This window comes from Bison bison, unplaced genomic scaffold (genome assembly GCF_000754665.1).
Source record: "Bison bison bison isolate TAMUID 2011002044 unplaced genomic scaffold, Bison_UMD1.0 scf7180017864235, whole genome shotgun sequence".
NCBI classification, from domain to species: domain Eukaryota; kingdom Metazoa; phylum Chordata; class Mammalia; order Artiodactyla; family Bovidae; genus Bison; species Bison bison.
Genome location: NW_011494807.1, coordinates 8,485,285 through 8,500,043, shown reverse-complemented (window position 1 = coordinate 8,500,043; position 14,759 = coordinate 8,485,285). Strand labels below are relative to the sequence as shown.

Sequence of the window (14,759 nt, the reverse complement as noted above, 5' to 3'; positions counted from 1 at the left end):
ATGCATGATGCTGGATGCTTGGGGCTGGTGCACTGGGACGGCCCAGAGGGATGGTATGGGGAGGGAGGAGGGAGGAGGGTTCGGGATGGGGGGCACATGTATACCTGTGGTGGATTCATTTTGATATTTGGCAAAACTAATACAATTATGTAAAGTTTAAAAATAAAGTAAAATTAGAGAAAAAAAAGACAGAGACATTACTTTGCCAGCAAAGGTCCATCTGGTCAAGGCTATGGCTTTTCCAGTAGTCATGTATGGATGTGAGAGTTGGACTCTATAAAGAAAGCTGAGTGCCGAAGAATAAATGCTTTTGAACTGTGGTGTTGTAGAAGACTCTTGAGAGTCCTTTGGACATCAAGATCCAACCAGTCCATCCTAAAGGAAATCAGTCCTGAATATTCATTGGAAGGACTGATGTTGAAGCTGAAACTCCAATACTTTGGCTACCTTATGCAAAAAACTGACCCATTTGAAAAGACCCTGATGCTGGGAAAGATTGAAGGTAGGAGGAGAAGGGGTTGACAGAGAATGAGATGGTTGGAAGGCATCACTGACTTAATGAACATGCATTTGAGTAAACTCTGGGAGTTGGTGATGGACAGGGAGGCCTGGTGTGCTGCAGTCCATGGAGTCGCAGAGTTTGACACGACTGAGTGGCTAAAATGAACTGAAAAGGGGTAGAGGAGACAGGGATGAAACCATATACTATATAGCATTTTAGGTTTAATCAGAAAAATCATATACAAGTGACTGGTGAGTCAGGGGGCGTAGTTTAAATTAAGAAAGAATGTCCTTGAAAGAGAAAGTTAGGTGATGAGGAAGAAAAATTCCACTGCTTTAAAGGAAGAAGTAAACCAAGGAGCCACAGTGGTTCTTTCTCATTCATTCTTCCTAGTTCTAGTTAGTCGTGTATGATGGCAACATGAAGGCAACATGCAAGCATTTTAGAAATAGCAAGAATCTGCAGAATTAGTCAAATGGAACTCAGATTGATGCCAGACCCTCAGAGAAGCAAGTGTGGGCCTGCAGAATCTGGATGAAGTCTGAGGCCGTGATTTTTTATCTATCGAACACATACTATCACTAGTCTTCTGACTTGAGCTCGCCTCATCACGGCTTTCTGGTTAACCCCTTCACTTTTAATGAGCAAAGCTCACTCAACAGGAAATGTATTTTTTCAAGGTACAACCTCCCCCATCTTTTACCAAGTTTTCATCACATTGTATAATTAACTGTTAGTTCTTTTAAATCAAGTTTAGACTAAATGTCAAGCCAGGAAACAAACTCTGATAAGAGTACCATTATTTTGTTTCAAGGTAGATTTATATTTTAATCAGAGAAGATGGATTACTTCCTCTTTCTCAGTGTGGCTTTCAATAAGGCTTGATGTAAACCTTCTTCTGGGAGTATAGCGAGGGTGATAAGAGATTATTAGAGGAATAGACATGTTTTCATTACTTACGACCATATCAGTTCTGCAGTTAAACACATACCAAGCACTAGAAGAATTTGTTCTAATGATGTTATAAACAGGCCTCATCTTTCTTTGCCCCTAATAATTCCATATTTCAAGGGATGGCATGTCTTGACAACTCTTAGTTGTATGGGATGTTCCTTTTTATTCTTCCATATGGCACATTTTCAACCGAGTACTTTCTAAGAACCATGCAGTTTAGAGATACAAACGAAATAACCCATCTCTCAGGCACTGTTTTCCTTTTGTAATGTATTTTTGGAGAGATCTTAACTATGAGATATCACACTACACGGTGTCTGTATCTCATTTTCATGTTTTTGATGCAAAGGATTGAAAATAGATTGTTTATGTCTCTGACGTTATTGCTATTGTCCAGTTGTTAAGTCATGTCCCACTTTGTGACCCCATGAACTGCAGCATGCAAGGCTTCCCTGTCCTTCACCATCTCCCTGAATTTGCTCAAACTCTTGCCCGTTGAGTCAGTGATGCCATCCAATCATCTCATCCTCCATCGCCCCCCTTCTCCTCTTGCCCTCAGTCTTTCCCAGCATCAGGGCCTTTTCCAGCGAGTCAGTTCTTCACATTATGTGGCCAAAGTGTTGAGCTTCAAATTCAGCATCATCCTTCCAATGACTGTTAGGGTTGATTTCCTTTAGGGTTGACTGGTTTGATCTCCTTGAAGAGACTAATTGTAGAATTTATGAAAATTAGTTATGATTTACTTGCCAGTCCCATCTTGCTGTCCCTCAGTCCTTTCAACAGTGACATGGTTTCCTCCAGCATATCTTATAGGACTGATGAAAGGTTTTCAAACTACAGGAGTTAATTATAGTTAACTAATTATAGTTAATTAACTATAGTAGTTAATTATGTTTAATGAATTTGAAGACCTCCTCTTTAACATCAAAAATGTTTTCAGATCCATACATGATGATAACCCAATATCTTTGAGAAAAATACATAATGAAACAAACTACTGAATATTCAGTAATAATTTTAAATGAATTTGTATTTTACTAGTCAAAATGGAATATAAATTAGTGGGAAATGTAGTAGTGTCTGTATATTATGAGGCATTTTTATTTGCATTGCAGTGTTCAGTATAAGTACACATTTGTGGAGCTCTCACAATGTCCTTGAAGACTTCCAAATTCTGAGACTAATACAGATTCCTGTTCAGCTCCTACTCATTTTTTTTTTTTTAACATATTACCTTATTTCCAGTGTGTTGGTGAATTTGACACATGAGTGGTTTAGAAGTGTCAGGGTCTCCCCTGATTTGAAAATCTTCTATGTGGACTTGAGTTTTGTGTTTTCTTGTTGGATAGCTATATCCATTAGATCAAACTTGTTAACTGTTCTGTTCAAATTTTTCCTAGAACTACTAGATTTTATCTACTGTGTCTATCAGTTAGTTACAGAGTTGTATAAATGTTCCACCTTGATAGTAGATTTCTCAGTTTCTCCATGTGGCCTTTTAAGTTTTTGCTTTAATGTTTTGATGCTATAAGGTAATGACTGTTTAAAAGTCATATTTTAAAAGTTATATTTTCATAGTGAATTGAACCTTTTTTAAAATGTATTGACTAAAGTTTTCTTTCTTTTCCTCATGATGCGTTTCTAAATATTTTTGATATGTTTTATCTAATGTCTTTTTCCACCGCATTTTGTAAATTGGAGAGGAAGATTTAAATATATGCTATTTGGATATTTTTTCTCTCAATCTTTCTGCTTCCTTTTGTTTTAAATATGTTTCTTTAAACAGCCTAACTCTAAATTTGGGGGGACATGGTCTCAAAATCTTTATCTTTTAAATTGATATTTAAATTCATTTGTGTTTATTACAGTAACTGATGCATTTGTTTTATTTCTATTATAATTATTTTTTGATTCTCATTTATTGTGTTTTTCCTGTACTTTCTCTTTTTTGTTATTTTCTGTTTCTTGCTCTCTTTTTTAGATTTATTTTGGCTTTTGTCCCTTCCACAGCCCATTCTTTTTCATCTGTTGTTTAGAAATACAAAATTTATTTCTGTGGTTTTAGTGATTATCCTGGCTGCTTGAGGATACATATATAATAACTTAAAGCCTAAAATTGTCTCTATTTTTACCCACATATAAACAGTAAAAGAATATTAGAATGGTTACACTTTGATCTCCCCCTTCCAAGGTAAAAAAGTCCAACCAATTTCCACTCCCCATTTGCAACAGATTAATCATTATTATTATTGTTTGATATTTTATTACTTGTCCATGTATCTTAACAGTGTTTTCCCTCTTTATTTATTCATATATTTCAGACCTTCCACTGGAATTGTTTTCCCTTTTACCTAAAACACCTCTTCTAAAATTTACTTTGGCAAGAACCTTTTTGTAGAAAATTCAGTTTATATTTTCCTGAAAATGGCCTTAATTTATTTCCCTCTGGAAGATGGTTTCTTGGGGTACAGAATTTTAGATTGACAGTTATTTTATCTCAGCATACAGAAGATAATATTCTGTTGTGTTCTAGCATCCACTGGTGCTATTAAGAAGTCAGTGATTGATATAAATATAATTCCTTAGCAGGTAATCTTTTTGTTCTCGCTATTTTTAAGATCTTCACCTTTTCTTTGTTGTTCTGCAGTTTCAGAGTGATGTGGTGCTAACTCTGGATTTCTTTTTAGTTTTCCCACTTTGGATTTATTGGACTACCTAGATCTGAACTTATCTTGCAACATCATTAGAAAGTTGTAAACTAGTATCTGTTCACTATGGCCTCTGCCCCTATTGTCTGCTTTTGACACTTTCTAATACTCTTATTCGTCTTATTAGATGTAAATTACCTTTTCACACTCACCCCCATAGTTCTTAACCTCTTTCCAAGATTTTCCATCTCTTTGACTCTGAACTACACAACCATGATATATTCAGCTATTTTTTCCAGCTCAGGAATTCTCTCTTCATCTATGTGTAGTTAATTAGTTCAGTTGCTCAGTCATGTCCAATTCTTTGCAACCCCGTGGACTGCAGCACACCAGGCTTCCCTGTCCATCACTAACTCCTGGAGCTTACTCAAACTCATGTCCATTAACTGTGCTATGTGCAGTACACTGCTTAATATAGTCACTAAGTGTGTTATTTCAGTTATGATTGTTTTATTTACAGACATTTCATTGAATGTTTTTAAGTCTGTTCTTTCATTGTTTGTGGACTTGTTTTCTCTGTTCACATTTTTAGTTTTTTAATTGCTTAAATGGATTAAAGGTTATTTAGTTATTAGTATATAATGAATTATCATTAATTAAAAACAATTAATGATTTTTCAAAATTGATCTGACCATTCCAGTATCTGAAACCTGCTATTTATTCAGCTAACTTTTGCTCATTGAGCCTTGTTTCTCTGTGTGTCATTTATTTACCTACTTCTTCAGTGACTTTACTGTTAGCTACTCCTTTTTTCCTGGAACTTTATATGTGGAAATTCTTTGAGACCTGTGTCAGTATTAAGTCCTCAGTTGCGTTGGTTTTTGTGAGGTACTTTGAATATCCCTACCTGGAGACCTCTTTATGTAATATTCCTCCTTTGAAATTTTCAGAACACAAACCTAATATTTTGACAACAGAGCCATCTGTGTGAGAAAGAGCTTGTGGTTTCACATTCTTAGGAAGTTAGTTTTTTTTTTTTTTTTTCCCCTCCATCCAGCACGAAGGTAGAAAACAGGCAAGTCTCTTAGCTGCTTTTCTCTGCATTAGCCATATAACAAGGATATAGCTGCTTGGGACCCCTACTTTATGAGGGAGTGTCCTGTTTCATTTTGTATTAGAGAGGTGAATCTGGGCTTTTATCTCTTAGGTTCTGGCCCCTGTAAAACTATCAAGAGTTGAAAACCAGAGTCTCCAGAGTTTACAGAAGCCCAAAAGCTGAAACCTAGGTGTGCACTTACCTCCAGAGATTCTTGTTTTCATTTCATTTTGAGACTCAGTTTTTCCCCTTTTTCATGTCAGTGAGATGATTTTTTTAAAGTAGTTTTTCATATTTTATCAAGAATGTTTCCATGGGGAGGGATACTCAGGGTATCTAATACACCGTTCTGCTGGAAACAGAGCATATATTGCTTTGTTTAATCCTTCCATTAACCCTATTTCATGAATAAGAAGTAGGTAGATATGGTTACAGAATAAAACAATTAACAATATTTTGATGTAAACCTAGGTATCCCAACTCAAGGCCATGACTCTTTTCTTTTTCTTCCCAAATCTTATGGTTCACCTCCTCAGAGATCCTTGAAGAGACAAATACGTTCAGCATACTGTGTAGCACTGAATGTATTTTGTAACAATGGTTACTGTGAAGAGTTTAGAAGTTCCGTATCTTAATTTTCATCCTATTCATGAGGAGTAAATCAAGTAAATTTAAGAATATAATACTTTAGGTTTCTGGAATGAATATTCTAAAAACGATTTTCCTGGATCATTCTTGGGAGTCAAAATCTACCTATGAAATTATTCCCAATGACAGAGCCTGTCCACACCCAACTGGTGACCCAGCAATCCCACTGCTGGGCATACACACCAAGGAAACCAGAATTGAAAGAGACATGTGTACCCCAGTGTTCATCACAGCACTGTTTACAATAGCCAGGACATGGAAGCAACCTAGATGTCCATCAGCAGATGAATGGATAAGAAAGCTGTGGTACATATACACAATGGAGTATTACTCAGCCATTAAAAAGAATATGTTTGAATCAGTTCTAATGAGGTGGATGAAACTGGAGCCTATTATACAGAGTGAAGTAAGTCAGAAAGAAAAACACCAATATAGTATACTAATGCATGTATATGGAATTTGGAAAGATGGTAACAATAACCCTGTATGTGATTCAGCAGAAGAGACACAGATGTGAAGAACAGACTTTTGGACTCTGTGGGAGAAGGCAAGGGTGGGATGACTTGAGAGAATAGCATTGAAACATGTATACTATCATGTGTGAAACAGATTACCAGTCCAGGTTCATTCCATGAGACAAGGTGCTCAGGGCTGGTGCACTGGGATGACCCTGAGAGATGGGATGGGGAGGGACGTGGGAGAGGGGTTCAGGATGGGGAACAGATGTACACTCATGGCTGATTCATGTCAATGTATGGCAAAAACCACTACAATATTGTAAAGTAATTAGCCTCCAATTAAAATAAATAAATTTAAAAAAATCATGACATTTATAAAGTGTCTGCAGTGCCTTTAAGTAAGCCTGCATGAGTCGAATTATGTACTTTCTCTTGGTCATACTGGGTTTCTTTTGGGGACTGATAGGCATTCTGATTCTTACATGGAATAATACCTAACTAAAGCCAATTGTTTTATTTAACAATAGTGTGGAAGCAACCTGAGGTAAGCTTTGGACCATTCAAGAAAATAATATATTTATTTTTAAACTCAGTGTCTAGTGTAAAAATATTAGACCTTCCCTATTAATAGCATTATTTATAGTTAACAGTTTCATCTGCATCAATGACATGTAGCTCCTGATGGTTGTGGTGTGTGTTTCCTCTTGTGGTCACAGACAGAACTTCTTGGAAGCACCTTGTTAAAAGTTAAATAATATGCAGTGAAACTGGACTCTCTGTTTTTGGCGCTTCAAATAAAATCAGAAAGTACTTCCCTCGTGGGTTTTGGGGCTGTACATGCCCTTGCCCTCTGTACAAGAGCGCAGAATCTTCCACCTCCCTTCTGCCTTCTCTTTAGCCGTCACGTTGACTCCTCGTTTTTCACGCACGTGAAACACATCTTCTTCTTTCTCTTTGAACTTCTCTTCTTCCAGGTTACTTGTGTGGCTCATGCTCTCCCCTTATGAAAGTCTGCTCAGATGTCACTGCCTCAAAGGAGCTGTTTTTGATCAGTCTTTCTAAAATAGTACCTGCGATAGTTTTGTATTGCTGTGTAATAAATAACAGACAATTTCTGTAGTGAACAACAGTATGCATCTGCAGGTCTGCTGGGTGACTGATTGACTAGTCTAGGCTGAGATGGGTCTGTCACTTTCCCTCATTTGAGCTCTGTGTCTGTCTGGGTGTGGCTTCTTACTGCATGTGGGCTCATAGCTGCTTCATGCCTCTCTTTTTTGTACACTTAGGGTATGGCATGGCACAGGTGCTCAGTGAGTATTTGCTTGTAAATAGACAAAAGCATGAATAAATGTGATAGAAATGGAAAGAATGAGATGTAATAGAAATTAAGTAAAATAATCCCCTTAACTTAGCATCTCCTAACGTGTACAGTAAATGATGTGAGGACTCAGGGTAATTCTGTCATGTCTTCTATTTTCTTTTCCCATGTTTAGATCAGAGAACAGGCACGTGTTTCTCGGGCCTGGTGAACGGTCGCTGTGCACAAGAGCTTCCGGGCAGGATGACCAGAATGCAGTGCTGCTGTGAGCCCGGCCGCTGCTGGGGCATCGGAACCATTCCTGAAGCCTGTCCTGTCAGAGGCTCTGGTGAGCTGTTGGCTGCTCGTGTGCTCAGGACACACAGTGGCAGGAAAATTAGTAACAATAATGTGCTTTGGTGTTTTCCTTAAAGACAGATCATCTTTGCATTCCTTTTAGTATCTTCAATATGACTTGGGTGATTTTTGTGGGGGTTAGGGTGACATTGTTTATTGGAATCAGTCTTCATTCTATTCTTTTTGTTAATATTAGGAAAAAACCCTAACCACTGATCATGTATTAACTTTAAGCAAGAATTTTAATAATTATTTTAAATGTTGGTGTTTAAGTTCAGTTTTAAAACCTAATCTTCCATTTGAAGCTGGAGTAACAAAGTTTGGTCTTCATTTATTTTATTTTAGGCATACCCTCAGCTTATTGTGCTCCAGTCCTTAAGAGATATTTCCTCCCTTTTCTAATGACCTTGAAAATTCAGAATACACTGAATTTTGTATTCAGAATTCATTGTCATTCACTTTGCTATATTAATTGCTGTGTAGCTGAGGCTATACCAGAAAATTGCTCTAAGATGAACAAGAAGTAGTTCCTCTTGTTAATATAACATGCATAGTAAAGTGTAGTGTTCATCACATAAAAGTATATTGATAATGTGTTATTATATTGCCTCCATGTTATAAGTATGAAAAATAATTCAGCTTTTTGAAACATGCTTATAAACATACACATCTGTATGTTCTGTTATGGAGGAAAAAAAATAAAGGCCTTTCTTTCTAAATTTCTAATCCTTGAAATTCCAAAATTGAGTAGTAAAATTTTTTGAAAACCAGAGGTAAAGCATAGTGTGTAATTTTGGAAACCCATCATCCTAGTCATATTAATACTCAAACAATTACTTGAGTTAAACAGTTTTCATTTTTTCTTATATGGTGCCCTAATTCTGAGAACAGTTAAGAAAATAAGGCAATTATACATTTTTCCCTCAACTCTGATACTTGGACAAACAATTAGCAGATTTAAAAGCATACTAAATGCTGTATTCTGTTAAGAGTCCACATTAGAAAAAAAATTATTCTAAATTATATTAATCCGTTAAAAAAAGAAAAGAGGGAAAATGTGTAGGTATGATACTGATGGAGATTTAAGTAAAACCAAATATAGAATGAATTACTTAAAGGTTTAGTATCCATCTATTCAAGTGAATTTCTTGCAGATGCAAGTTATATCTGGAATTTTATGAGTTGCACTTAGAGACATAAAATCAAAGAATATGTATAGACAGTTCTTTGGGTATGCAACTCAGTTAAAATATGGCTTATAGATTTCCATTTTTTTCCTGAAGCACCTGTATTTTTCCTGCTACTGCTAGCATTGAAAACATTTATCAAGCTAATAACTAACTCATATCATGAAGCATAGATAACCTAAAATGATTATCACAACACACAAATTACCTTTATTATGCAGAAATATATCCACTTGTGTTTAACTGAACTTTCTTCTCTTTTAGAGGAATATCGCAGACTTTGCTTGGATGGACTTCCAATAGGAGGGATTCCAGGGAGTGCTGGTTCCAGACCTGGAAGCGCTGGGGGGAATGGCTTTGCCCCAAGTGGCAATGGCAATGGCTATGGCCCCGGAGGAGCAGGCTTCATCCCCATTCCTGGAGGCAACGGCTTTTCTCCTGGCGTTGGGGGAGCTGGTGTAGGGGCCGGGGGGCAGGGGCCCATCATCACGGGACTAAGTGAGTGTTCACTTTATGTGTAGACTCTTTAGCTTTCCCCCTTTAAAGATATTATAATATCTAATCCTTTTTCCCAAAAGGTGTGTGTGTGTGTGTGTGTGCAGAAACCTACTTCGAGGTCTAAAGCATAATACAGTAAAACAGTCTTAGTAAAGTGTTATTTTTATGTTCCATAAACTTTCTAAGTTGGAGAAAAGACTGAGTGACCCAGGTTCTCTTTGAAAATAGAGGTGAGAGTGGGGTAATATTCCAAGACCAGATGATGCCATTAAAGAGCATTCTTTTTGATTCCAGTGTATTTCATTTGGCTGCTTGTAGCTGTCTCAATCATACACTCCTTGAATTATTTTCCAGAACCATTTCTCAACTGAAATAAGTTGAATATGTCTTGCTTGTGCCTAAACAAATATTATAATGAAATATCTTTTCTTTTCCTCGCCCTCTTTTGTTGAATAACTTGAGAAATTGAGAACTGTGGGCTTCTAGCCAGAATTGGCATTGGCATGCTTGACATTTAAGTTCATTCTTTTTTAAAATAACTGCTCTTGCTAATAATATTTAATGATGTCTTACAGTGTTATGTTTGTTCTTTTTGGCATATTGCCTGTTTACTATATCTGGATATTCAGCATGCTTACCCAAAAAAAAAAAAAGTGGGAAGCATTCAAATGTACAGTAGAACATTCCTGACATTTTAAAAAGACGACATTATGGGCAAAGTTTCCAGATATATAACTTAACAAACACAAGTTATAACCATGTGTCTCAAGAATAGTTTTTACATTCCAACATTAAAGTTTTAATAAAATACAGAATAATGTGGGCTTTTGATATGTAAAACTAAATAATGTACTTAAACATCCTTTTGAAAATCGACTTTAAAGAAAGTAATCCGTGTTGGAGTGATGGAATATCATTTGTGCTCTGATTTTTCACAGCTATTCTGAACCAGACAATAGATATCTGTAAGCACCATGCTAATCTCTGTTTAAATGGACGCTGCATACCTACTGTCTCTAGTTACCGATGTGAATGCAACATGGGTTATAAGCAGGATGCAAATGGGGATTGCATAGGTAAGTTCACGAGTCCTTCATTCTTCTTAGTTTTTTAAATAGCTTTTAGACTACAGGAACAAGTAGGGCTGAATATGATGTTGAAGTAAAGCTAATTTCCAAGTTGTCTTTCTTATGTGTTTACATTTCCATGTGCTTCCTTAACCTACTGCTGAGCTGGACTATTCCAAGAATCCCCTGCCTGGGACTTCCCTGGCTGTCCAGTGGTTAAGACTGCATGCTTCCACTGCAGGGGGTGCAGGTTCTATCCTCTGGTCCAAGATCCTACATACTGCATGACATGGCCAGAAAGAAAAAGAAAAAACAATCCCCTGTCCTTTCTGGTTCTAAATGTTATGATTTCTGTCTCTGCCCCTCCCTTTTCTTCCTTCTTCACTGAGTAACACTGGATATATGGTGACATCATGAACATGAGCTGTAAGACAGAGATTGGGAAGAAGTGGTTGATGAATCTCTTTGGGGCATGTTGAATTTTAGGTGTCTTGGGTATTGACCTGTAGAGGGGTAAAGCTAAGAGGAGTGTTCAGGACTTGAGTTAAAAATTTAGGAGTCAGCAACATATAGGTGATTATTGCAGCCAGGCTGAAAAACCGAGTTAAAAGATAGCAGGAGTACTACAGCTAGAACCCTGGGGACTAGCAACATTAGTAATAATGTTGATGAGATGGCAAAATAATCTAGAAAATATGTATCACGGAAGCCTTGAAAAGGTGTGCTTTCAAGAGAAAAGGCGTGTTAAGTACAGCCAAAAAATGAAATACAAAGAGGACAAAAAAAACACTGCTGTATTTGGCAATGAAGAGAGTTTTGATGATCTTTTAAGGACAGTTTTAGGACCATGGGGCTTCCCTTGTGACTCAGCTGGTAAAAAATCTGCCTGCAATGCCAGAGATCTGGGTTGGATCCCTGGGTTGGGAAGATCCCTTGGAGAGGGGAAAGGCTACCCACTCCAGTATTTTGGCCTGGAGAATTCCAGGGACTGTATAGTCCTTGGTGTCGCAAAGAATCAGACACGACCTGCAGCACTGTCTTCTGAAGCTGATCTGGCCTGGTGTGCACCCATTAGTCATGCCTGATATGCTTACTAACACTCTCAACTCTGTCTTTTCTCATTTTTGCTTCATTCTTTTGGCTCAACCAGAAGCTTAAATGTGAGTCTCAATGGAGGCATCTTTGGATGAATTGAAAAAGTATTTACTCCTGTTTTTCTTCGTTGTTTTTAATTTTGTTTGCTCTGAGTGTTTTTTCCCCCTCTGTTACCAGAGAAAGTTTAATTGCTTTCAGTCTAGGTGTTGATATTAATGAAATTGGTGAGTTTGGTAGAGTACAGTTCCTCTTTTAAGAATATCTGTGAAAGAAGCAATCTGTTTACAAAAATGGTAAAACTGTGAATTGATTTCATTGTTGTGCTCACCAATTTAGCTGAAATTGTATATGTTAATGGCTTCTCTGTGTCTATGAAAGGACAAATCATTATGCCCTAACCAGTCAGCCAGGCTTTTAATTCACCGGCATTCAAAATAATACTTAGTGGGCATTGCTTTTTCTAACACAAACATGATTTCTCTAGGATTTAACTAATCCTTGCTGTCCACTTTGTCATTCAGTTGCACAGTCCTTGAATTCTGTGATAAATTTGCATTTGATCAAGACTTAGAGAATTTAAAGAGAGAGCAGTGACGTTTCTCACCTTTAGGATCAGAATCAGTATTTCCATAAAACTTCATTTTATACAAAAAAATCCCTGTGCCAATTTTAAGATCCTAGAGAAACCAGCAACTACTGAATATAATAAACTTTTTTTTAAACTTAATTTCCATTTTTACACTATCCCGTGTTTTTTGCTTCAAGATATTATCCAAGCCTTAATACAAAGTTACATATATAGTTGAGTTCACAAAAAATAGTTAACAAAAAATTCCATAATTTATCTGTCTTTTTAAAAACTAATAGAGTGACAACATATAATATAAATATATATCTTTTAAAAATCTTTTAATTAATCTTCTAACTCTGTAGTAAGCCTTAAAGAGGCTATTAACTTGCCCAGATTACTTAGATAATAAACATTTTCTAGCCTCTGGGAACTCATGGCTATGTCTTCCCCAAGCTCATACTTTTGATCATTGTACATTATTCAAATTGAAAGACCATTATTTCTTGGTTAAACCAAATTCTCTTGTATTCTCCAATAGGTGATATTTTTGTAACTCTCCAGATGGGCCTCTGTAGTTGAAGAAAGGAATTTTTATTCCTTTATAAATACTCTGCTATTTAGACTATTAGCACTGACTGGCCTTCTCTCAAATTTGGGAGGCCTAAATGTATTTTAAACAAACATTTCTAGAAATGGAGTGAAGTCTGTAATGGTTTCTTTTGCTGCTCACAGATGTTGATGAATGCACATCAAATCCCTGCACTAATGGAGATTGTGTTAACACACCTGGATCCTATTATTGTAAATGTCACGCCGGATTCCAGCGGACTCCTACCAAGCAAGCATGCATTGGTAAGGCAGCTTGCTTTCACATATGAAAATGTTCCATGAAATATTGTGACCCAGGCTGTTGAGGTTAAAAGTGAATTTATTCAAGAAAGACATGGAATGAAATAAGTGCTGTTACATTATTACAGATTGACTGCATGTTACCCTCAAAGTGCTCTCTTCAAACATAAATACTTTTTTGCATATGTAACACAGGCAGTGTGGTATCTGGTGTCACAAAAAAAAAAAACCTGGTATATCTTCCTTCCCTAGATTACAGCTTCCTTTCTCCAAGTAAGATCAGTAGTATTACTGCTCTCTGATTAACGGAGTTTAAGATTTATTGTTGTTCTCAGCTACTGTTTTCTTTGAACCTCAAACGTAGTCCAATACCACATCATGACTGCTCTTAATGCAGTTTCATTGCTATACCCACCAGCATCGTCCAAATGCTCTACCTCACTGCTGATTCATCCCAGAATTCTTTTAGAAGATAATCCTTCTTTTCCTTTTTTCATTTCCTATTCATCCACTGGCAGTTGCTTGAATCACTTTATTCCAGCAATTTTTGTCATGTTGCTCTTAATCGAGATATTCTTTAGTTATTCCATTCTTATTCAGCTCCTTGCTTTGTCTTTTTTAAAATTAATTTTTGATGGACTATAGTTGATTTTCAATGTTGTGTTAGTTTCAGTGTACAGCAAAGTGATTTAGTTATACTTTTACATATATCTGGATTTCCCTGGTGGCTCAGTGGTAAAGAATCTACCTGTGGTGCAGGAGACACAGGTTTGATTCCTGGGTCAGGAAGATCCCCTGGGGAAGGAAATGGGAACCCACTCTAATGTTCTTGCCTGGAAAATCCCATGAACAGAGGAGCCTGGCGGACTAGTCTATGGGTCACAAGAGTTGTACACCACTTAGTGACTAAACCAGCACCACCACCCATATAGCCACCCTTTTTAGATTCTGTTCTCATATAGGTCATTACAGAGTATTGAGTAGAGTTCCCTGTGCTATACTATATGTCCTTGAAGTGAAGTGACGTGAAGTGAAAGTCGCTCAGTTGTGTCTGGCTCTTTGCGACCCCATGGACTGTAACCTGCCAGGCTCCTCTGTCCATGGAATTCTCTGGGCAAGAATACTGGAGTGAGTAGCTGTTCCCTTCTCCAGGAGATCTCCTCGACCCAGGAATCGAACCAGGGTCTCCTGCATTGCAGGCAGATTCTTTACCAGCTGAGCTACCAGAGAAGCCCACAATAGGTCCTTGAGTTTTTTGTTTTATATATAGTAGAGTGTATATGTCAATTCCAGTCTCCCAATTTATACCTCCCCACCTCACCCCATTGGTCACCATAAGTTTGTTTTCTGTGTCTGTTTTGTAAATAAGTTCTTTTGTGCCATTTTTTTTAGATTCCACATATAAGCAGTTTCACTTGCTCTGACTTTTAAGGTCTTCAACCACTGTGTCAGAAGCAGCTACATTCCAGCTGCACTGTCCATCCTCTTCTACATTCACTGTACACCCCATTTCATTTTTCTTTTTCTTCCC

The 14,759-nt window shown here is 37.1% G+C and overlaps 1 protein-coding gene across 1 annotated transcript in view; it reads left to right on the top strand.

Moving 5' to 3' along the window:
* The window catches only part of FBN2 (fibrillin 2), a 223,808-nt gene that overhangs the window by 110,610 nt on the left and 98,439 nt on the right, over nt 1-14,759 (top strand). The window contains exons 9-12 of the mRNA XM_010846349.1: nt 7,801-7,953; nt 9,413-9,646; nt 10,585-10,722; nt 13,112-13,231. Of these exons, the coding sequence (XP_010844651.1) occupies nt 7,801-7,953; nt 9,413-9,646; nt 10,585-10,722; nt 13,112-13,231 (645 nt within the window). The remainder of the gene's footprint in view (nt 1-7,800; nt 7,954-9,412; nt 9,647-10,584; nt 10,723-13,111; nt 13,232-14,759) is intronic.